The 24,459-nt window shown below is 36.2% G+C and overlaps 1 protein-coding gene and 1 long non-coding RNA gene across 2 annotated transcripts in view; one reads left to right on the plus strand and one right to left on the minus strand.

The window, feature by feature from the left end:
- Positions 1–24,459, minus strand: part of ROCK1 (Rho associated coiled-coil containing protein kinase 1) — a 164,318-nt gene that overhangs the window by 23,781 nt on the left and 116,078 nt on the right. Inside the window, 6 exon segments of the mRNA XM_043558427.1 lie at positions 7,413–7,507; positions 10,809–10,878; positions 12,431–12,615; positions 14,198–14,358; positions 18,744–18,894; positions 20,322–20,428. Of these exon segments, the coding sequence (XP_043414362.1) occupies positions 7,413–7,507; positions 10,809–10,878; positions 12,431–12,615; positions 14,198–14,358; positions 18,744–18,894; positions 20,322–20,428 (769 nt within the window).
- LOC122470623 overlaps positions 1,388–24,459 on the plus strand; it is a 49,739-nt gene continuing 26,667 nt past the window's right edge. Inside the window, exon 1 of the long non-coding RNA XR_006293956.1 lies at positions 1,388–1,722. This is a non-coding gene — a long non-coding RNA (uncharacterized LOC122470623). The remainder of the gene's footprint in view (positions 1,723–24,459) is intronic.

The following is a 24,459-nucleotide window of genomic DNA, read 5'->3' on the forward strand; positions in this document are numbered from 1 at the left end:
AAATGTACCCCCCTATATACAGTAGGTGCTCAAAAAATGTTTGCTAAGTGAATAAATGACTTCCACCTATTTTTTACTAAGGGAATAATACAAATGAAATTTTCTGTCTCAAGCCTCTCTCAAGAGGGAGATATATACTAACTACAGAAAAAAAAAAAAAGAATATTCATTCATTTGTCCAAAAAACATTTACCTAAATGGTTACTATGTGCTAAATATGGTTGTACTAAGTAAGACATACAGTAGTAACAAAGTCTCTGCCCTCAGGAAGCATACAAGTGGGGTGAAAATGGTCAATTTAAAAAATGAGCAAGTAATATACAGTATCCATAGAGAACACAATAAAATGAAAAAGGTAGAAGAAGCTGTGAATGTGGTATTTTATATAGGGTGATCAAGGAGGCCTCTCTGCTAAGAAGACGTGTGAGAAGAAATATGAAGGAAGGGAATAAGCTACGCGTATCTCAAAAGTGGTAAGGTGGAAGAAACATCTAATGAGAAATGACCTAAGTTTGGTCTGAAAGAAGTTAGTGTACGTGAAGTGGGAGATCGAGGAAAGTTGTGAGAAATGTATTAAAAGAAGTTGGAAGAGATAAAGATCTTATAAGGCTTTCTAAAACAGTATACGGAACTTTGGTTTTACTCTGAATATTCTGTTTTTAAAAGATCATTCTGGGGGCGCCTGGGTGGCTCAGTCGGTTAAGCGGCTGACTTCGGCTCAGGTCATCTCATGGTCCGTGAGTTCGAGACCTGTGTCAGGCTCTGTGCTGACATCTCAGAGCCTGGAGCCTGTTTCAGATTCTGTGTCTCCCTCTCTCTGACCCTCCCCCGTTCATGCTCTGTCTCTCTCTGTGTCAAAAATAAATAAACGCTAAAAAAAATAAAAAATAAAAAATAAATAAAAAAAAGATCATTCTGGTTGCTGTATTAAGATCAGACTGTAGGGGGACAATGGCAGAAGTAGGGATATTAGTTAGGAGGCTACTGAAATTATCAAGATTGGAGATGGTCTGGATCAGGCTGGTAAATGGTACAAGTCATGAGAAATGATCAGATTCTGAATATGATTTCAAATTATAGCTAGGAAGACTTATTAATGGATTGCATGTAGAGTATAAGAAGAAAAAAGAGTCTAGAATAACTTCCAAGTTTTTTATTTAAACAACGGGAAATAATAGGATTGCTAATACCAAAATGAGGAAAACAGGGAGCAGCAGGTTGGCAGAGTAAAGGAATCAAGAATTTTTTCTGGACATGTTACAAATGAAATGCTTATTAAACACTCAAGTGGAGATGTCAAATAGACTGCTGGACATACAAGTCTGGAATTCAGGGGAGAATGTGCTTACACACTGATGCTATTTAAAGCCATGAGACTGGATGAAAACAAGGAGGGAGTGATCCCTTGGGCCCTCCAAACTTTAAAGGTCTCAGAGAGGGGAAGGGACAAAGGAGCAAAGGAGGTTAAGAGTAGCCAGTTCAATAACAAAAATACCATGTGGTGGTCCGAGAAGCCAAATGAAGAAATTTCATAGAGAGAGTAATGGACTATGTCAACTGTTACTGTTAAATAAGATAAAGACTGAGAACGGACAATTGTCTTTAACTATTAGGAAGTCATCAGTAACCTTGAGAAGGGTTATTTTGATAGAGCGATGAATGCAAAAGTTTGACTGGAATGAGCTGGAGAGAGAAAGGGAGAAGAGAACCTGAAGATAAATGGTATGTCACTTTTCTTTCTTTTCTCTTTTTTAAAGTTTTATTTATTTATTTTGAGAGAGAGAGAGAGAGAGAGAAAGCATGAGCAGGGAAGGGGCAGAAAGAGGTAGAGAGAACCCCAAGCAGGCTCTGCACTATGATTTCCGTGAGATCATGACCTGAGGTGAAATCAAGAATCCAATGCTTAACTGACTGAGCTACCCAGGTGCCCAGGTGCCCAGGCATGTAACTTTTTAAAAAAACTTATTTATTTAACTTAAAAAATATTTATTTTTGAGAGAGAGAGAGAGAGAGAGAGAGAGAGAGAGAGGTAGAGAGAGAGGAGGACAGAGGATCTGAAGTAGGCTCCATGCTGACAGGAGACAGCCCCATGCAGGGCTCAAATTCACAAACGGTGAGATCATGACCTCAGCCAAAGTCGGATGCTCAACCGACTGAGTCACCCAGGTGCCCCCGGTATGTCACTTTTCAAATAAGTTTGCCACAAAAGGAAGCAGAAAAATATGATGGCAGGTGGAAGTGAACATGTGCTCAAAAGATGGTTATTTTTTACAGAGACGTTTACCTGTATGCAATAAAAATGACTACAGAAAGGAAAAAATTGAGGTAGGAAAGGTGAAGATTACTGGAGTCATGTTCTTAAGTAGGCAGAAAGGGATGGGATCAAGGGGCTGCCTTAGTTAAAAGCACATTTTGTCCATTTACATCAATCAGAAGGAAGCAGGGTTTATTGGTACAGATGCAGACAGATTAGTAGGTTGTGAGGGTAGAAGACAGTAGAAGTTCTCTGACTTCCAGGAAGCAAGACCATTTGTTGAGTGTGAGGATGAGGACAGGTTGTTGAAGATCTAGGAGGAAGGAGAAGATATGAAATACGTGTCTCAAAGCATAGGGAAGTTAGTATGTTAGGAAAAGATGCAAAGTACTGCCAATGGTAAGTCTATGATCCTAGCGGTGGTTCTGCACACAGGGCTTCAGACTGGTAACACTCTTATCTGAGCTTACTGCTTTGTATTAAATTCAAATAAAAGTAAGTTATAATTTAAAATTCCAGAAAACCTACTTATCCCAAATTATAGTCCTATCCCTGGCTATGCAACTGTGCAAGAGAAAGCAAGAAACAATGAGATGGTTCAGGGTAAAATTGTCCACAACTACAACCATCCAGACTTCCTTCACAGCTCTCCATAATGAAAGACCTGTCTTTACTGACTCCTAGGGCCAATCTATCACCTTTATTCTCCCGTTTCCTTAATGAAATCAATTAACAACTTTTTCTTCTAGGATGTAAGATTATAAGCAGGGACTTTGTTCTTGTTCACTGCTGTATTCCAAATGCCCAGAAAAGTCTCTGGCCCATAAAAAAGTGCTTAGAAATTTTGTTTCAATCAATGGATAGAGGTATAACTTTTCTCGTTCTGATTTCCTTTCCATGTCTTTAAATATGCTCAAATTCTACTATCTTTAAAAAGAGATGGCTCTCTTTCACCTTCTCCTCCAGTTAGGGCTCCATCTCTATCTCCTTGCCTTAACACCCACGTTTCTTAAATTAAAAAAAAAATTATTTATTTTAAGAGAGAAGGAGAGAGAGTGTGTGTGCGCATGTGAGCAGGGGACGGGGAGAGGCAGAGAGAGAGGAGAAAGAGAATCCAAAGCAGGCTCCACAGTCTCAGCTCAGAGCCTCACATGGGGCTCAAACCCACAAACTGTGAGATCATGACCTGAGCCAAAATCACGAGTCGGATGCTCAACTGACTGAGCCACCCAAGCACATCGAATTTTTAAATTTAACAAATATTTACTGACCATCTACAATGTTCTAGGTACAATTCCAGGTGCTACACATATAGCAGTGAATCAGAGTTAAGGACAAAACATTTGAAAATTCATTTCTTCACTGCTAAATTCTAGCAGAAAGATAAAAACAGCAAGTAAAATAAAATAAGTAAGCAAATTCTATAATATACTGGGAAGGGTAAGTACTGCAGAGAAAAATAAAACAGGGAAGGAAGTACTGAAGGTAGCAAGGTAATGGGGTGGGGGATGTTTGCAATTTTAAGGATTATTTAGGGAAGGCCTCTCTGAGATGACAGTCAGACCTAGACCCAGAGAGGGTGAAGAGGCAGGCTGTGTGGATATTCAGAGAAAATGTTCCAGGTGGAGGGGAGAGCAAGTCAAGAAGCCCTGAGGCAGGAGAGTAACTGACTAGTTTGTTGAATTGTAAGGAGGTAATGTGGCTATTGTCTACATTCTGTCTCTACTTCTACCCTTACCATTAATGTCTCAATCTACTTTAGTATCCATTCTCATTACTATTTAGGAACTGTTCTCAATAAGATAACTAACAACCTTAAATATAATGGACAGTGTATTTTCAACTTGACCTTTTTGAGTATTTGGCACTTTAAATCACTTTCTCTTCTTTGAAATATTCTATTTCCCTTAGCTTTTGTGATACCTTATCTGCCTGTCTTCTTGTATTACTGGTGATTTACTTTCTCTTCCTTTGCCCATTCCTTAAAAGTATAGGCACTAGAAGTCTGTTCTTAGCTTTTATGTCTTCTCATCATCCTACACTAGGGGTTACAACTTAGTACCTGAGAGGGTCAAATGAGTCCACATAAGTGTTCCTCCAACTCCCTCCAGACACACAACAATTAAATCTGGGCCAACATTTTACATAAAAATTCAGATTTCTGGCTTCTCTTCAAAAACTAGATTTTGTGGCAGCAAGTGGTTAGAACTGATATGAACTCCTCAGTTTGTTATAATATTCACAACTCACAAAATGAGCTAGTACCCAACTAGCTTCAAATCAGTTACATGTATGGTACCATAGTTTCATGAGTTTATACAATCACCTTAACAAATCTCATCTATCTCTGTCTCAGTATATCTCTGTTTCAGTATACAATGAATGTCAAATCAGCTTCAAGTCCTTACCTTTCTTCTGAGCTCTGATGCAATAAACCCAAGTGCTTGGAATCCATTCTTTGGATATCTCATAGGCACCTCAAACTCAATTGGTCTGAAATGGAAATAATCTTATCTCCCCTCATTTCATAAACTTGGCATTCTTTAACTCAGGGATTAGTGCTACCATCAACCCAAATGCCTTGGTCAGAAACTTGAGAACCCACCTGAAAATTTCCCCAACTTTTATCCCCATACTCCCATATCTACAGGTCCTATTGCTTCTACTTCTATTTTTCCCATGTACTTGCCTCCCCTTTACTGTCAATTTCCACTATAATTTTACATCTAGGGATGCCTGGGTGGCTCAGTCAGTTAAGTGTCCGATTCCTGACTCTGGCTCAGGTTCGTGAGATTGAGCCCCATGTTGGGCTCCGTGCTTCTCTCTCTGCCCCTCCCCTGCCCATACACACACTCTCTCTCAAAATAAACAAACATTAATTAAGTTTTACATCTAGATTTTCCAATGGCTACATAATTCAACTTCCTGTATCCACCAGTTTTGCCTCACTCTAATCCATTCTCTAAAGAGTGAAACTTTTTAAATTACCACCTTGTCAATCCCTAGCAATTTGTCATAGACACCTAACTTAATTATAGCTGTCTCCTGACTAGATTCTGAAGTACTGGAGGGTAAGAACTGTAACTTACTAATAATTATATCACTCACATGAATCATAGTACTTAGCACAATACCGGTTACCAATATGTTTCTGTTAAATAGATCAAACAAGAACAAATATATCAACCCCATGAAACAATATATCTGAACACCCTTCATAGTGAACGCACACAACCTGGGATTGTACAGTACACTGTAGATACCATACAAATGATAGACAATAGATTATATAATAGGGGTCTACCACTGTCCCAGAGATTAACCAGGAAAAAAGTATCGTCGCTCCTACCTTAGATTCCACTAAAAATATTAAGTATGTAAGCACTGAGTGTCCATAGTTGCTAACACAAGGAGGCAACCGGACAGTACAAGGTACAAGGTAGTCTTCACCTTTCTACCAATCAGATTTGAATATGACTAATACTCCAGATTAGGAATGTCCAATAAAACTTTCTATGAGGATACAAATGTTCTTGAGGTTCCTGGGTGACTCAGTCAGTTAAGCTTCAGACTTCGGCTCAGGTGATGATTTTATCATGCTTTTTGAGTCTGAGCCCTGCGTCAGGCTCTGGGTATAGCTCAGAGCCTAGAGCCTACTTCGGATTCTGTGCCTCCCTCTCTCTCCGCCTCTCTCCCACTTGCACTCTGTCTCTCTCTCAAAAATAAACATTAAAAAAAAAAAAAAGAAAAATTCTATATACCTGTGCTAATATGGTAGATGCTAGCCACATGTTAACTGTTGAGCACCTGAAATGTGGCTAGTACACCTGAGAAACTAAAATTTAAACTTCATTTAAATACACTAAAGCTTGAATTTAAATGGCTATATAAGACTAGGGGCTACCATGTTGGACAGTGCAGCTTTAGATTTAACCATGAAGCACAGGAGGACAAAAATGTTCAACTAATATGGAAATGGAATCAATAAAATCACAACTGAGGAAAATACACAGGAAAAATGATCCAGTTCCTTCAACAAGTAAGTGTCAGGATAGTGATTACCCTAGTGGTGGGGAGGGAAGAAGGCATAATGAGGAGGGGGAATACAGTGGGCTTCTAAAGTGGATAGCAAGGTTCTGTCTCTTTCATGGGTGGTATTATAGTATCATAATAATTTATAATTCATAAAACTGTACATGTTTTAATATTTAATGTATTTGTTCAATAATAAAATGGTTAGACTTTTACAATTTCTATATGGAAAGAATATAAAAGTGTCAGAAAACTAGTTCTAATGTCTGTTCCCTCTAGCTATGAGAAGTTGTTAACACTTAAATAGCTTTAGGTCTTCTCCTTCTTAGGCCCTAAGCACACATGCACACACGGAACTTAACCTAAGAATACTAAGAGGAAGACCCTAAATACCTTTACCTAGCATAAAATAATGATGTGCAAATACAGCATGAACGATTTATATACAAATAGATGTTTAAAGATTGAGACCCTTGAAAACAATTTATTGTCACAGTTTAGTGAATCTCTACACAATTGCCATAGTATTAACATATTAAATTATTTTTTCAACATGAAAGGAAATTTTAGCCTAAATTTAGTTTTATTTGTTCTGAATTAGCCCAATAAGATTTGCTATACCACTTCTATCAGAATAAAGGCACATCTACTCTCTACCTTTAAACTTAAAGAATGCTAAGTTTCTCAAGGATCCATATTAGAGTGAAAACATATGGTATCTGTCTTTCCCTGTATGACTTATTTCACTTAGCATAGCACTCTCCAGTTCCATCCACGTTGCTACAAAAGGCCATATTTCATTCTTTCTCATTGCTATGTTTTCACTCTTATGTGGATCCTCAGAAACTTAACAGAAGACCATAGGGGAGGGGAAGGGAAAAAAAAAGTTAGAGAGGGAGAGAGCCAAACCATAAGAGACTCTTAAAAACTGAGAATAAACTGAGGATTGATGGGAAGTGTGAGGGAGTGAAGGGTGGGTGATGGGCACTGAGGAGAGCACCTGTTGGGAGGAGCACTGGGTGTTGTATGGAAACCAATTTGACAATAAATATCATATTAAAAAAAAACAATTTAAAGAATGCTATGATGTAGTAGTGACTCTTGTTCTAAAGAAAAATGGACATACTTTTCATTTTGTAGTTCCTGTATTTTCTTTAAATTTTCTCTGTTTTTTTCTTCAATTTCTTCCTTAAGTTCCTTTACTTGGGTTTTATAAAGTGTCTGCAAAACAAGTGATTAGAAGAAATAAGTGTTTATGAGGAGTTTGGTAGTTTCTTATAAAGTTAAACAACATATGATCCAACAATTCCACTCCCAAGTATTTATCCAAGACAAATGCAAATATGTATCTATATAAAATCTTGTCAATGAATTTTCACAGCAGCTTTATTTCAAATTGTAAACAGATGAATACAATAAAAAGGAATTACTACTGATACAAACAACATGATAAACCTAAAAAATATTTTGCTGAAAGAAACCAGGTGCTAAAAAGTACATATTGCATGATTCCATGTACATGCAACCCTAGAACAGGTGACAATAATCAATTGTGACAGAAAGCAACTAAGTGGTTACTTGCAGATAGAGGTAAGTGGAGCAGATTGACTACAAAAGGCCACTAGGAATTTATGGTGAAGGAAAAGTTTTATATGTTGATTGTTGCGGTGGTTACACAGCATACAGATTTGTCAAAACTCATCAACACATACACTTATAATGGTTACAATGAAGTATATAGAAATTATATCTCAAAAACATTAAAAGTTATATTGGTTTGGGAAAACATTATAAAGAAACTTAGCAAGCTTACTCATTTAAAAGATCAATTCTTTTTTTTTTTTTTAATTTTTTTTAACGTTTATTTATTTTTGAGACAGAGAGAGACAGAGCATGAACGGGGAAGGGGCAGAGAGAGAGGGAGACACAGAATCGGAAGCAGGCTCCAGGCTCTGAGCCATCAGCCCAGAGCCCGACGCGGGGTTCGAACTCACGGGCCGTGAGATCGTGACCTGAGCCGAAGTCGGACGCCCAACCAACTGAGCCACCGAGGCACCCCTAAAAGATCAATTCTTGAAGTGAATAATGCTAGAGAAACCACTTCTCTTTTGGGTGGGTGGGATTGAGTGGATGGTTGAGAGATGTACATAAAATACCCACAAACAAGATTTATCAAACATTCTGTTAACATACAAATAATATATATTTATTATAAAACAATGATTCTTACAAAATTCATTCGGCTTCTGCCAACTCTATCAACAAATATTAATTTTTTTTTGAGAGAGAGAGAGTGCACAAGCAGGGGAGGGGCAGAGAGAAAGAAGGACAGAGGATCTGAAGCAGGCTCTGCTCAGAGAGCAGAGAGCCCAATGTGAGGCTCAAACCCATAAACTGTGAGATCATGACCTGAGCCAAAGGCAGATGTTTAACCAACTGAACCATCCAGGTGCCCTTCTAACAACAAATATTTAACAGGTGTAAGTGTTAGACCTATATTGTGATAGGGTGCTGTGGTTACAGAGTAAACTCCTAGTTCTGCAGTCCTTTTTTAAACTATCCCTTTTAGTATAAAAGATAAGGAAAAAAATAGTAAGGACCAGAAAACAGCTGTCGAGAACTATCCTTCTAAGAAATAGCACTTCTCTAGGAGAAAAATACATACATTTCTTATCTATCATTTACCTACCTACCTACCTACCTACCTACCTACCTACCAGAAACAGAGAGCAAGCAGGGGAAGGGCAGAGAGACAGAAGGAGACAGAGAATCCTAAGCAGGCTCTGTGCTGTCAGTGCAGGACTAGATGTGGGGCTTGAACTCATGAACCACAAGATCATGACCTGAACTGAAACCAAGAGTCAGACACTAAACTGACTGAGTCACGCAGGTACCCCAAAGATACATTTATTTCAATGGGAATGTAAATAAAAGAGGACTGATCGCTTGCTTTAGTTTGTAAGTGGTCACAATTTCTAAAAAGAAGTAATTCATTTTGCCTTTAGGAATCAAAATTCCTATCTCTTTGACTTCTGATACTGAAATCTGTATGTATAATCAATGAAAGGATAAATAGAAAAAAAATACTCTGATTTGAAAGACCAGATTAAAGAATATCTTATATCTGGTCATAACAGTTTATCAAATTTACTGATACTTAACTCAATCCTCACAAGTAATGAACTAAATCAGAAAGAAGAGACAGTGTCAAGTTTTATATTACTTTATACAGACAAATTTAAGAATCCATAGGAACACCACAAATCATCTGACATCCATCCCAAAATGTGGAGGCATTGGATGATTACTTTGTGAAAGTATATGGACAAGAAAAGTGTGCATGATGTTATAGACCATTTTGCAGAAGTCAGTACTACACACTTTGAACAATTAAGGCTAATCTCTACCCAGGGAAAGATTTTCAATAATACTGAAATTTCTTAAATTTAAAAACATCATTTCAGTGATAGTCTAACAAGTCAAAGTAGGAGATGAGCAGAGTACAGCATGAAGCTCTAAACATGGGAAAGTTCTGTAGAGCTCTAAAGGTGTTCAGATGCAAAAAATTTCCTTTTTGAGTTTATTTATTTATTTGAGAGAGAAAGCGTGCTTGTGAGCATGAGTGGGGGAGGGGCAAAGAGGGAAAGAGAATCCCAAGCAGGTTCTGCATTCCTTGCCGAGCCTGACCCATGGCTCAATCTCAGCACTGTGAGATCATGACCTGAGCCTAAATCAAGAGTGGGAGGCTTAACCAACTGAGCCATCCAGGTGCCCTGGTATTCAGATTCTTTATTAATTCATTAATAAATCATTAGTTCCAATACTGTTCACTTGGTTTCTAGGGCATGTTCACTAGCATAACTAGAACTCTCTAATTTAACTGCACTAAAACTTGTAGGAAAAGTGGCTGCCAGGTGTAACAGTAATGGAGAAGCTAGGTAAATGTCAAGTTGAAATGGTAGCATATAAACTTGGCAACCAAAAGAAATAACACTGCAGAACCTTCACTACCTTCAAATCTCAAAGAATTAGCTATGAATGTTAATCAATACTAGTAGTGAAAATAACCTGGCCTGCAGCAAATAAGAGTTAGAATGACTTCTATGGAAAAAAAAGCAAAATAGATACATAAAGTGAATAAAAAGAGCTAAAACCAAAAAAAAAACCCACCAAAAACCCTTTTGAGCATAGTTATATCTATAACTGTACGCAGTTATACCTGCAAATGGAACATGCATACATGAACCACATATGAAAATACCCAAGTTTGCTAACAGGCAAACAAAACCCTTAACAAAGTCTTACATACAGCTTTAGTTTGATGGCAATTTTAGAAATGTTTCACAAAAACGTTGTTTCTTTACAACTTACATAGAGCATGAACTCAGATTCAGAAATGAAATGTAGAGATGGGGACACGAAAAGGGGGAGAAAACCACTTCACGGTCATTTGAAAAAAAGTCAGTTCACATTAAAAATCTAAATACCTAATTTTAAGCCAAGTGTTAAAAATGATTCTTACCGAAAAATATTGCTCTGCTTCAAGCTGATCTTGTAGCTCCCGCATCTGTCCTTCATTTCCTCTATACTGTCTTCAGGTAAAAAAGAAAATAATAAATGAATGCTATTTATACTATACTTTGTATTATTCTTTATTTATTAAAGTTGCTAAAAATAAAAACGTTTACTAAAATGACCTTTGTTTTTAAAAATCATAATTCACTATACAGTATTACTTTAACATTCATATTTGGTCAGGCCACACTGTCTCATTCTATTTTGCTCCTACTATACAAAATAGAGGGAACTGTTTTTTACTGAAGGTCACTTTCAGGAGAATATTAATTGTGGATTAATCCAAGTTGCAAAAATAAAAATGATATTTTATAAGTTTTAGTAGAGAAAAGCATCCTTAGGAATAAACCTTAAATGTCACATGTAGTATAGTAAGCGATTAAAAACAGGGCACATGAAAATATTCACAAATAATATTATACATACCATACATTATATATACATATAATACCATACATTATGGCCAATGAAGCATGGAGGTGGGGCTGGAAATAAAAAACCAGGTAAGGAACGAGAAAGAAGGCAAGAACAATACATGACAAAGGAGGAGGAACACAGACACACCTACATATATATAATACACACATGAACACAATTCACAAAGAAACAGACAAGACAGAAACACAATGTAACTCCCAGTTACATATTTTCAAGGATAAACAATTCCATCTGCATCTGCTGGGTTTTCATTTTAGATAGTGATAGATTTGTATTTTCAGCATCTAACAAGGCATATAGTTGATAAAAGGACATAATAAGTGTTCACTGAATGCTGAGTGAAAGTTATTCTGGGAGAAGAAAACTACAGAACACATAATGCGAAAATGAAGGCTCTAAAAGGGGGAAAAGAATTTTGCCAATATAAATCCAACAAAACAAAAACTGACAATTTTACCCAAGAATTACTATGTTGTAAATGAAGCTGGCAAATGAAGGTATTATCACATAAATCTAGAGGAAATAAAAACACGTGACTTGGTATAAAATATACTAATCTTTGACATTAAATTTTTGAAGCATGTCTTTATACAAATTCTGAAAGCAATAATGAAACCTTGCATCATCTCCACTTCAAATAAGTGGACACATCACATTTCAGAGTAGAAGAAAAAAGGTACTTTGTATTCTGAGATGAACCAAAGGAACAAAACATAGGGTCATCATGTCTAACTCTAGTTTCTAAAATAAAGAAATACTGAACATTTCCCATGAGACACTGAATACTTAATAAAAAAGTTTATTCCTGATTTTTGTAATTCTAGTGTGAAGAAACAGGCCTTTTGTCGGTATGAAAATCATGAGAAAACTAATTTTTCCACCATAAATGGACTTGCTGTAAAGTCAGTGGCCTTGATAATCTCCTTTTTTCTCCCTTTAAAGATCTCTACTTTTTATTCAGTAAGGCTCCCTTGCAAACCTTTGCAAGTAAATTCTTTTTTCTAAATACTTTTTTCCTAAGTCTTCCTTTCACAAATTGCAAAAATATTATTTCTACACATATAAAATATCAAACATAAGCAAATGCAGAACACAAAAAAGAAACAAAAAAATGTTATTTTTGAGACTTACTTTGTAAGCTGAGCTAACTCAAATTCTAATAATCTCTTTGCTTCCAATAAAGTATTTATTTCCTGTTTCATCTGCTTTTCTAGACCTTTTAAATTGTCCGCTTCAAATGCTTGAGTCTTCAATTCATTCTGTAACAATACTCGCTTATTTGATTCCTGCTCCAGTTGCAGGGATAGATTCTTAACCTATGAATAAGAAAAATAATTGCAGTCTTAAATCTCACTAATAATTTAGTAAACATTATTTGAAAGAATATCAATCAAATCTCAAATGTGCTATACTGCCTTATACAGAGAATATTAGTATTCTAAAGAGTCTCCATTGTTGACATGTTATTTACAACTATAGAACTTACTATTAAGTCAAATTAATCCCCAAATTTCAGATATGAGATCTTGGAGGAAAAAAATCTGGTTTCTTTTGGTTCCAACATGTACAGAAATTTTAGAGTAGAGAATGGCTATAAAAGCCACTTTTGGAGGGACATAAGGGGTATTTAAATTCACCTTTTCTGATTCATAAATGTTTGTGCTCTGGTCTATAACCCTCTGAAGTTTAGTGAGGCCTTCCTTAACCCCTGGATGTAATTACTCATAACACTCCTACGGCATTCAGTACTTCCTCTTTAAATAAATGTCATGCTTGTAATTTTAATCTTAATATCTGTCTTTCCTTCTGGGCTCGAAGTTCCACAAAAGTCAAGAACGTATCTATCTTACGCAGTAATCCAACTCCCAGCAGAGCCGGGAAGATAAAAGGTGCTCAAAAATTACATTTTGAAATGACTCAGTATGGTCTTCCAAATTTTCAACATACTTTCTTCCTGCATGTTGGCTATAACAGGTATCTGCTAAATCTCTTTTCTTTCTTGTTCATTCTATAGAACACTACCAGACTAATTTTATTTTCTAAAAGAGTATTTTCACCTACAGCCTCCCATTTTAAGTTTAAATCATTATCAATACTTTGGTTCCCAAGTTTCCCATGACTATACAATATGTCTTTTCTTCTCTGGTCAGATCAAGTCCTTGTCTTTCACTTACCTATCTTCATTCACTAATCACTCTTTTACTATCATCATTATTGATAATGTTCCCTCTCTATCAACTCTAGCTTCTGACTCTCAAACTGTGAACTTTTGAGGTCTTACTCAATCTTTAAATAATGGAAATATCTCATTCCTCCTGTAAGAAGTCTTTCCTGATTATTCTGGTTTTCTCTCTCTCCCTTTTCTAACATATATGCAGACTGATTCCTTCCAGTCTTATAAGTGATTTTTAAAATACATATAATAACCACAAGGATATAATGGCATTTTGTATTTATTGCTTTGTAAATGTGTACCCTGTGTTTTCCATCAATCTAAGCCAGTCAAGACTCTGTAGTTAACATTTTTCTTGAGATCTAAGAGCAACTTCTCCTCTTTGGGATTACAAGAGAACTTTACAATAAACTTTTTTGTGTGTGTGTTTTTAAAAAGCAGATGGCAATTTCTTCAGAAGAGGAGCTATGACACTTCTATAGAGTTGTACTGTCATAGTGCAAAATAGTATAAATCCTATGGTGTGACTGTTCAGCAACTATCTGTAGATAAAAATCCTAGGAAGGAAGGATACAGTGGTGGCTTTATAGCAGTAAACACATACAGATACAGGTTATTTTATTCAAATCTCCTCCATGTTTTTTAAATTATAGATAACTTTTCACTTATAATTTATGATTACTTCTCTTTTATAAGATCAACAAAATCAATACTATTTTTCTTACTTCATCCTCCATCCTTTCTTTATTTTCAGTCAAATGCTCAAGCTTCTGCTGAGATTGTTTCAGATCAACATCTAGCATTGAACACTGTTTCTCAATCTGAACAACTCTATTTTCAGCCTTCTCTCGAGCTTCTCTCTCTTCCTTCAGCTTCTTTTCCATTTCTGTGAGGAAAAAAAAAAGTTATAGACATACATACTTTCACTTGCATGGGCTCTATAAGACAAACTGGTGTCAAAAATCCCTACTGTTTTTATCCTGGGATTCTAATGGAACAATTTATTACAGAAGTCCTAATGTCATTTGAATTATTTGCATAGTAGGATCTCTAAATGAAAGGAGTTATAAAATAAAGTAGAATAAAACCTTCTAAATCCAGCCCATGCCCAATGTTATGAGAAATTATTAAGTGCCATTTCTGGACCAGAAGGTGAAAATATAACTAGAAAAAAAAATAAAGTAACTAAAAAGAAAAATGGAGGTAGTTCAGATAAAAGCAGAGAAATAAGGCTGTGGTTATTAATCTATACCTTACATTGTTCCAGAAAAGTTTCAAGGGACTTAAGGCTGATAGGAATTCTAATTTTTGCAATTTAGACAAACAAGATTCCACGGTAGTATAGTACCCACTTTAATTATTATCAAAAGATAAAAGTCTATAGTGAGGCTCCTTTTTTGAGATATGGTAACTAAAGTTCTGAAACATTCAATTTTCCAAGGTCCTGCAACTAGTAAGTTGTACAGACATGATTCAAACTTAGTAAGTCTGCTTTTCCATTCTTGGAGACTGCCCTCTAGGTAACAAAATAGAAACCATTAGAATGGAACTTCCTCATCTTTCCCTCCAAACCTACAAACTTAGCCATACCAGTAATCATTGCCTCTTAATTCCCATCTCTAATCAAACACAAATCCATCCACTTCTGTTCTGGACTTTGTTCCTTCAATTATTTCATTTCTTCCCTGCCTCAACAATTTCCTTCTCCTAACTGAATCATTCTCACCAACATAATAATCTCATTTATTAACTCCCTTCCTAAAATATCCTCTACTGCTCTCACATTCCTCTTTAGCTACTATTCCATCTCTGTTCAGAAACTTCTGGAAGAACTTCCTGTCTCCAGTGCCTCCACTTACTGTCTCCAGTGCCTCATCTACTATACATTTACTACTTTCCCTTTTGGCCTCCATCTCCACCATTCCACTGAAACTGCTTTGTATGATAACCAGTGAGTGAGGTCCATCCTGCAAAATTCAGAAGACACACAAATGTCTGGGTCTTCATCTTTACTGACCTTAATAGAATTCCGTATATTGAATAACTTGCTCATTTTTTTTCAATATTTTACTCTTTGAAATTCTAACACCATACTTACTTGGTATTCCTGCAACCCCCTTTGACTGTTATTGGTTTCCTTTGTAACATTTGGAAAATGTTAGACTACCCAAGGGCTCTGATATGATTCCATTTCTATTCTGCCCTATTTCCCCTTAGGAGGTTCTGTGCATGACTGTATAACTCCTGCTCTTCTCTGAGCTCCAGACTCATTTATATTTGACATCTCCACCTAGATATCTAACACACTTTTCAAAGTTAACATTTCTAAAATAGACACCTTTATTTCCCTCCCATCGCAAACCACTCATCCCATCCCAGTCATCTCAATGTCAAAACATATTAACATCCATCCGGTTGTTAAAAATTAAAAAGCCCCCCCCCCCCATAAAAAAAGAGCCAGAGCCTTTCTTGGTTCCTTTTTTTAATTTCCATCCAATTCATCACCAACTCTTACTCTCTTACCCTTTGTATCTACATTTCTTTCATGCTCTACTACCACTAATCCCTACACACTATATAGCCTTCTAGTTGATCTCCATTTTTAAACTGTTCTCTCTCAAAAGCATTCTCCATACAGCAGGAGTGGTCTTTCAAAAACATACGTTACATATGCCAGCACAGCTCAAAACACTACAATGGCTTCCCACTATTCTTAGAATAAGAGTATTGAACTTATCATCTCTTCTGCCTGGAACATACTTTCTCCTGGACGGTTCACTTTGCCTCAAATATTATTAGTTCAGAGAGGCCTTTCCTCAGAACCCCATCTAACATAGCAATGCTTAGAAACTATCACACTGTATGTATTTTCTTCATATTAATGATTACAATCTGCACTGATTTTAATTTATTTGCTTTTTTTGATTATCTCTACCATCAGAAAATAATCTCTAAGAGGAAGGATTCTTGTCTTCTTCTATGCTATATATTCCCAGGTGTGCCTGGCCTATAGTAGGCAGTCAACAAGTAATGTACGTGAAAGAAATAAAAGTAGTTTAATATGGCTGAAGCACACCAGTTATGTGAAGTACACATAACAAAGTGCAGAGTAGTAAGACTATAAAGATGGGTAAGTGCCAACTCAAAGGCTCTTTATGTCCTGAGGAGTTTGACGGGTGCCTTGCAAACAATGAAAAGCCACAAAGGACTGGCACAGTAAGATTTAAATTTCAAAAGGATCATTCTGGCTTAAATGAGAACAATAGATTGATGAGCAGAACAACTGGCAGAGTAATAATTAAACAGATCAAGCAAATGATGATGTCACCATGAACTAAAAGAGAAAAGGAAAGGAGGAATATATTGTATATATCATTTGGAAGTAGAATTGCTGAATGATTCCCAGATTTCTGGCTTGGATACCTGGATGCTAAATACCACCACCCTTAGCCATAACATATTTCCCATTTATTAAAAGCCTTCTATGTACAGGCACTTTATATGCATTTTTTCCATCTAATGTCTTTTTAATAATCACAGAGTAGGTAAGAGGCAAAACAGATTTGTTTGATTCCAAGCCTGGGCTGCTAAAAACTATACAGCCATTAACTAGGATCATGAGAATAAGAGATTAAAGCAGGTCTGACAGATAGGATCCTAAGTTTCCCCTTGAATGAGCAGAATTTAAAGTGTTAAGTGACACTTCCAGATTGTAGCAGGTTACAAAGTAAGTGCAAGGTGAAAAAAGGCAAACTCTTCTTTTTAAAAGTTTGGCTATAAAGAAATGGAATAAAACAGTGGCAGTTAGTAAGGATCAGAGATTACTGCAAAGGTGTCTATTTATTTGTTTGTTTGTTTATAAAGGAAGAGACTTGCAGACGCTCACAAAATTAAAAAAAATTTTTTTAATGTTTATTTTTGAGACACACACACACACACACACACACACACACACACACACAGCGTTGAGCGGGGGAGGGGCAGAGAGAGATGGAGACACAGAATCTGAAGCAGATTCCAGGTTCTGAGCTGTCAGCACAGAGCCTGACGTGGGGCTCTAACTTATAAACCACGAGATCATGACCTGAAGGTAAGTTGGATGCTTATCTGACTGAGCTACCCAGGCATCCCACATGCTCAAAAAATTTTATCTATGTATCTATGTATCTATCTATGTATAATGGAAGAGACTTGCACATGTTCACAAGAAAGGATTCAGTGGAAGAGAAAAGGTTAAGGACGAAGAAAAAAAAAGATAGTTAAGATAAGATAAGATGAGGCTAGATCTGAGTACAGCTAGCACATATTAGTCAAACAAGAAGACGGTTAATATCTTTAAAAAAATTTTTTTAATGTTTATTTACTTTTGAGAGAGACAGAGCGCGAGCAGGGGAGGGGCAGAAAAAGGGAGACACAGAATCCCAAGCAGGTTCCAGGCTCTGAGCTGTCAGCACAGAGCCTGACACAGGGCTTGAACCCATAAACTGTGAGACCATGACCTGAGCACAAGTCAGATACTTAACCGACTGAGCCACCCAGGTGTCCCGAGGATCAATATCTTCTGAGAGGAAAGAAAATGAAGATGGGTAAAGAAGTAGGGTAGATTGATTAAGTAAGAGAACAAGACTTTGAGGCGTTCACACCTATGCTTTCATGATTTCTTTTTCAAATAGGAGAAAAGTTCACCTAAAAGTAGATGGACAAAGAAATGACATACAAAGCTTGAGAACAGAAGTAAAAGTCTGAGAGAAGGAAAACAGTGAGTGATATACTAAAAAACTAACAGCTCGCCTGAGGTTGGAGATAATGCATTGGGCTAACCCTCTCTGAAGAACTTATCTGATGTGAAGAAAGGAACTCATTAGTTTGATCTAGGGTTGTGTTTAGAGTCATAGTAAAGTAGAAACACAAAGGAATTGGAAAATTGAGGGTACTAAACAAGAAAGAAGATGAACTAACAGACAATGATTTTCAGAATGGATCAGGAAGAAAATAAAGGAAAGGGCTAATAAAAACTGGGAGAAAAGAGAGATTCTACTGATATTGATAGAGAATGGAGGATAATAGAGTGAGGGAAATAGAAGGTAAAATTGTGATTTAAAAAAATGGAAGGTATCCAAAGTGAAAAAGGGAAAATCCTTTTACTAAATGACAATTTATAATTTTTAAGTGTTTATACTACTATAAAGTGAGATTTTAAACAAAACCAGTTTTTTTGGTAGGCATTATTTAAAAATTACTCATGTAGAAAATATGAAAACCAACACTTACCACACATTGCAACAGACTTTGCCTCTTCAATAGACTGATGTTTGTCAGTTAAACGAGCTTTGGTTACTTTATGTTCATTTACCTCTTGTTCTAACCTTTGTTGTAATGATTTAAGCTTATAGTTTAAATCTATCTCTAAATTATTCTTTTCCTGTAAAATGAAAATGACTTATGTAATACACTAAGCAAAAGACACATTATTAAATCTTACATTATGTAATATTCCATAAGAGACAATATATGAATCACACTGGCCTGAAATGTGATACTGTATTTACTTAAATATTTTTATTTAGAACATTTATACTTTCTTGTATATTTCACATTATCATGTCTTACTTTAAAAATCATGATAAGCACATATAATTAAAAGCAAAATATCACCACCTCTTTCCCCCAGAAGGGTTTTGGTGGTAGTTGTATTCAGGAGGGTTCACTGCTAGAATCAGAAATGAATAGGACAATTCTTTAATTCATTAAAACATTTTTGCTGCCGCTTACAAAAAATTAAATTCAGATTTAAAACTATTAATTTACAGTTAAATTAAATGTACACCCAGATTTACATTGCCTTGACTAAAGGACAAGTCAAAATGTATTCCATTTGTTTGGGTGCATCTTCTACTCTTCTTTCTTTCATCCTACATCCACAGTTATACCAGGCTTAGACATACTACTCTATTACAAAACATGTCCAAAGGACAGATAAGTGGTACATTTTCTGATCAGTTATCTGAGGATCTAGTAAACCCACATTTAGGGAGGAAGTGAAAAAGTGAAAGTTAGATCTACATATTATCTATTTAATACTTTTCTTAGCAAGGTAAGGACAGAGGATAACCAATGACAGTTTTTGACTGGTAAGAAAACTATACGCAAGGGCCAATCACTTTATGCTATTTTCTATTTTGCTAACTCTTACCAACAAAATGGAAAAAGCACACATGGTCTACCATATACCTATCCTTTGTTTTCCTTCTTCATAAGGCTAGTAACATTCAGCATCTTCATTTTACCCAAGTACAAAAAACTGGGGGAAAAAATTCTACATGAAAAGATATTTCCAAACAAAAGTAATTTGTGATGATTCGATAATAGGAAACATCTAATACCCTTCAAAGTTAAAAACAAACAAAAATAACACAATAAAAAGCCCTAAGTAAGATGCATACACACACTCCCACAAAACCACTACTGATCATAAAAATTTTTAGAAATGCAAGTATATAGGTGTGGCTGGGTGGCTCAGTCAGTAAAAGGTCCAATTCTTGATTTGGCTCACTCAGATCATTATCTCATGGTCATGAGATCGAGCCCCACAGCAGGCTCCTCACTGGGTGTGAAGCCTGCTTAAGATTCTTTTCTTTCTCTTTCTCTCTCTCTCTCTCTCTCTCCCTCCCTCCCTCCCTCCATCCTTCTGCCCCTCTCCCCTGTTCATGTACACATGCTCTCGCTCTCTCTCTCAAAAAAAAAGCAAGTATATAACATCAGGAATGAAGGCTATTTTATAAAAACATGTTATAGTATTTGGTAGCTAAGTACATATATCTCAAAATTGGTACACGTTAAGTCATTTACCTTTTCTGAGTGATTAAGCATGTCTTGAGCTTCTTTTCTTTCTCCTTCCACTCTTTCAAGATTATGCTTGAGATGCTTTACCTCTTCTTGTAAAGATGTAATTCGAGCTATCAAGTGAGAAAAAAGTTCAAGTCACAAAGCCATCAAAAGAAATGTCTTTTTTTCAGCATGACCATTCAGATAAAAAACTTTTAAATTTCCTGATTAGGTAGAATTTATTAAATTATAAAATATTAAAATTATAAATTATTAAATACTAAAATTTTATAATTCATTAATTTAAGAACATTTTGTAATACATATAATAACTACAATATATAGTAGTAAATATGTTACTGCTAATTGGAGACCATTCAGTACATATTCCTAACTTCACAAATGGTCAAAGAGATGAAGCTTGAGCTTTATTCCGAAATTAGATATGAGTCCTTATTCAGTGTTCTTTTTCACCATGTTAAGAATAAGAATCTTTAGTTAATTGAGGCAAGTATTTAAGTTTTCTTTATGGGCCAGACATTCTGAAAAGTGTTTACTTTTTTTAAATATAACTTTATTTTTTTAATTTACATCCAAGTTAGCATATAGTGCAACAACGCCTTTCAGGAGTAGATTCCTCAATGCCCCTTACCCATTTAGCCCATCCTCCCTCCCAGTGTGTAATTACTCTTAAACTTAGTGAAACCATACTCTAAAACATGCTTTAGGCTTATAGATTTTTAATGCATAAATATTTAACACACAAATTTAATACATAAACACAGAATCTAACATTAATGAATATAATTGTATTGTAAGTAAGAATCTATTTTCTTATTTTGTAATTCAAAGTAACCTAGGATTTGATAAGGAAATGGATAAAGTGCCCCAGAAGGACCAGGAACAATCCTGTACTTTTCAAACTTCAATGTTTAACTTTACTGGACCTGCCACAGACTTCAGTGCACTCCAGCTGCCTCTGTATTTTAGTGTTTCTGAATTAGCTTTTTTTTTTTTTTAAGTTTCTTTTATTTATTTTGAGATAAGAGTGTGTACAAGCAGGGGAGGGGTAGGGAAAGAAGAGAGAGAATTCCAAGCAGGCGTTGTGCTGTCGGTGTAGAGTCCGAGGCGGGGCTCGAACTCATGAATCATGATAACATGACCTGACTTGAAATCAAGAGTTGGGCACTTAACTAACAGAGCCACCCAGGCACCTCCTAAATTAGTTCTTTGATGGATAAATGAATATTAAATCTTTGGTACCCGATAATGCTTGTCTGCTGGGCTAGTTCTAGGATCCAGAGAGCAATGAAACAAATTTATTTACACACAAATTTACAGACAATACAGGCATCACATTCACATAGGAGATATGTTCACATAGGAGAAAGAACTACCTGCCAGTTTCTTTCAAATGGCTGAGCAAAAATACAAATTATGTGTGTGTTTATATGGACAGAGAAAAGGAAATATGGTGATATGTTTAAATGTTGCAGTACTAGTAAAAAATTCTTCTTTCTGTATTTAAAGTAAACAGGCTTTAAAAATCTGTATAAAGATAGTAAATACAGATTAAACTGTATTTTTCACGTGGAATAAGCTTATATAAACCAACTCCTAAGAAGAAAAAGTAAAGAAAATATAGAAAATATATATAAAGAAACTATAACTCGTCTGTGTAATACATAAAAACAAAACACCCTCATATACAAAAATTTATAGAAATAGTGAAAGGAATAAGAACCAAAAATCAGGTATCAGAACCCAAATTGATTAAAACAATAAAGCTTCTGGAGGAAAACAAGAACACCTTCATGATCTAATCAAACTATTCAACAGGCCACAATAAATACAGTACTAACCATAAAGGAAAAAAATATAAATTGGACTACATTAATAACAACAAAGGTGAGACCTCTTGTTCATTGGCAGACAGCATTTAAATGTGAAAAGGCAAAAGAGACAGGGAGAAAACAACTATGACACATGTATTTGACAGAGGACTAATACCTAATGCTCATACAAACCAATAAGAAAAAGGCAAACTATCCAAAAAAAAAAAAAAAAAAGAGGCAAAAGACTCGAACAACACATCACAAACTGCCACTAAACATGTGAAAAGTTGCTCAATCTTAGACACCAGGGAAATGCAAATTAGTCCACAAGGAAATACCATCATATACCATTAGAATGGCTAAAACATCAATGCTTGACAAATCTCAAATGGGGAGCAGTACTGTCCTTAATGAGGTTGTGGACCCACTAGAACTCTCATACACTCCTGGTGAATATAAACTGGGGCAGCTACTTTGATATACAGGCATACCATGGAGATACTGCAGGTTGAGGTCCAGACCACACTAATAAAGTGAATATAGCAATAAAGTGAATCAAATGAACTTTTTGGTTTCCTGGTACATATAAAAGTTATATTTATACTATAGTATAGTCTATCAAGAGCACAATAGCATTGTGCCTAAAAAATGTACATATCTTAATTTAAAAATACTTCATGTGGGGCACCTGGGTGGCTCAGTCAGTTAAGCGTCTGACTTCGGCTCAAGTCATGATTTCATGGTTCTTGAGTTCGAGCTCCATGTCAGGCTCTGTGCTGACAGCTCAGAGGCTGGAGCCTGCTTCAGATTCTGTGTCTCCCTCTCTCCCTGTCCCTTCCCTGCTCTCACTATCTCTCAAAAATAAAATTAAAAAATTTGGGGCGCCTGGGTGGCGCAGTCGGTTAAGCGTCCGACTTCGGCCGGGTCACGATCTCGCGGTCCGTGAGTTCGAGCCCCGCGTCGGGCTCTGGGCTGACGGCTCAGAGCCTGGAGCCTGTTTCTGATTCTGTGTCTCCCTCTCTCTCTGCCCCTCCCCTGCTCATGCTCTGTCTCTCTCTGTCCCAAAAATAAATAAACGTTGAAAAAAAAAATTAAAAAAAAATAAAATAAAATAATAAAATTAAAAAATTAAAAAAAAAAAAAACTAAAAATACGTCATTGTTAAAAAATACTAATAAACGTCATTTGAGCTTCAGCAAGTCATAATCCTTGGCTGGGTGGAGGGGTCTTGCCTCCATGTTTTGGCTGATGACTGATCAGGGTAGTGATTGCTGAAGGTTGGGTGACTGGTAATTTCTTAAAATAAGACAATAACAAAGCTTGCCACATGGATCAAATCTTCCTTTCACAAACAATTTCTCTGTAGCAAGTGATGCTGTTTGAAACCATTTTACCCACAGGACTTCTTTCCAAACTGGAGTCAATCCTCTCAAACCTTGCTGCTGCTTTATCTACTAAGTTTGCATAATATTCTAAATCCTTTGTTGTCATTTCATCAATTTCCATAGCATCTTCACCAGTAGATTCCATCTCAAGAAACCACTTTCCTTGCTCATCCATTAGAAGCAACCCCTCATCCAATTTTTATCATGAGATTACAGCAATTCAGTCACATCTTCAGTGACTTTTTCCACTGAAGTTTTAAATCCCTCAAAGTCATCCATGAGCACTGGAATCTTCTTTCCAAACTCCTGTTAATACTGATATTTTGACCTCTTCCCCATGAATCATGAATATTCTTTTTTTTTTTTAATTTTTTTTCAACGTTTTTATTTATTTTTGGGACAGAGAGAGACAGAGCATGAACGGGGGAGGGGCAGAGAGAGAGGGAGACACAGAATCGGAAACAGGCTCCAGGCTCCGAGCCATCAGCCCAGAGCCTGATGCGGGCTCGAACTCACGGACTGCGAGATCGTGACCTGGCTGAAGTCAGACGCTTAACCGACTGCGCCACCCAGGCGCCCCTGAATCATGAATATTCTTAATGGCACCTAGAATGGTGAATCCTTTCCAGAAGGTTTTCCACTGACTTTGCCCAGATCCATTATAGGAATCACTATGTATGGCAGTTAAACAGCCTCACAAAATTATTTCTTAAATAGTAAGACTTGAAAGTCAAAATTACTCCTTGATCCCCAAACTGCAGAATGGATGTTGTATTGAAAACAACATTCATCTCATTGTACATCTCTATCAGAGCTCTTGGGTGACCAGGTGCGTTGTCAATGAGCAGTAATATTTTGAAACCAGTCTTTTATTCTTAGCAGTAGGTCTCAACAATGGGCTTAAAATATTCAGTAAACCATGGTATAAACAGATTGCTGTCA

The sequence above is a fragment of the Prionailurus bengalensis genome, chromosome D3 (genome assembly GCF_016509475.1).
Source record: "Prionailurus bengalensis isolate Pbe53 chromosome D3, Fcat_Pben_1.1_paternal_pri, whole genome shotgun sequence".
NCBI lineage: Eukaryota > Metazoa > Chordata > Mammalia > Carnivora > Felidae > Prionailurus > Prionailurus bengalensis.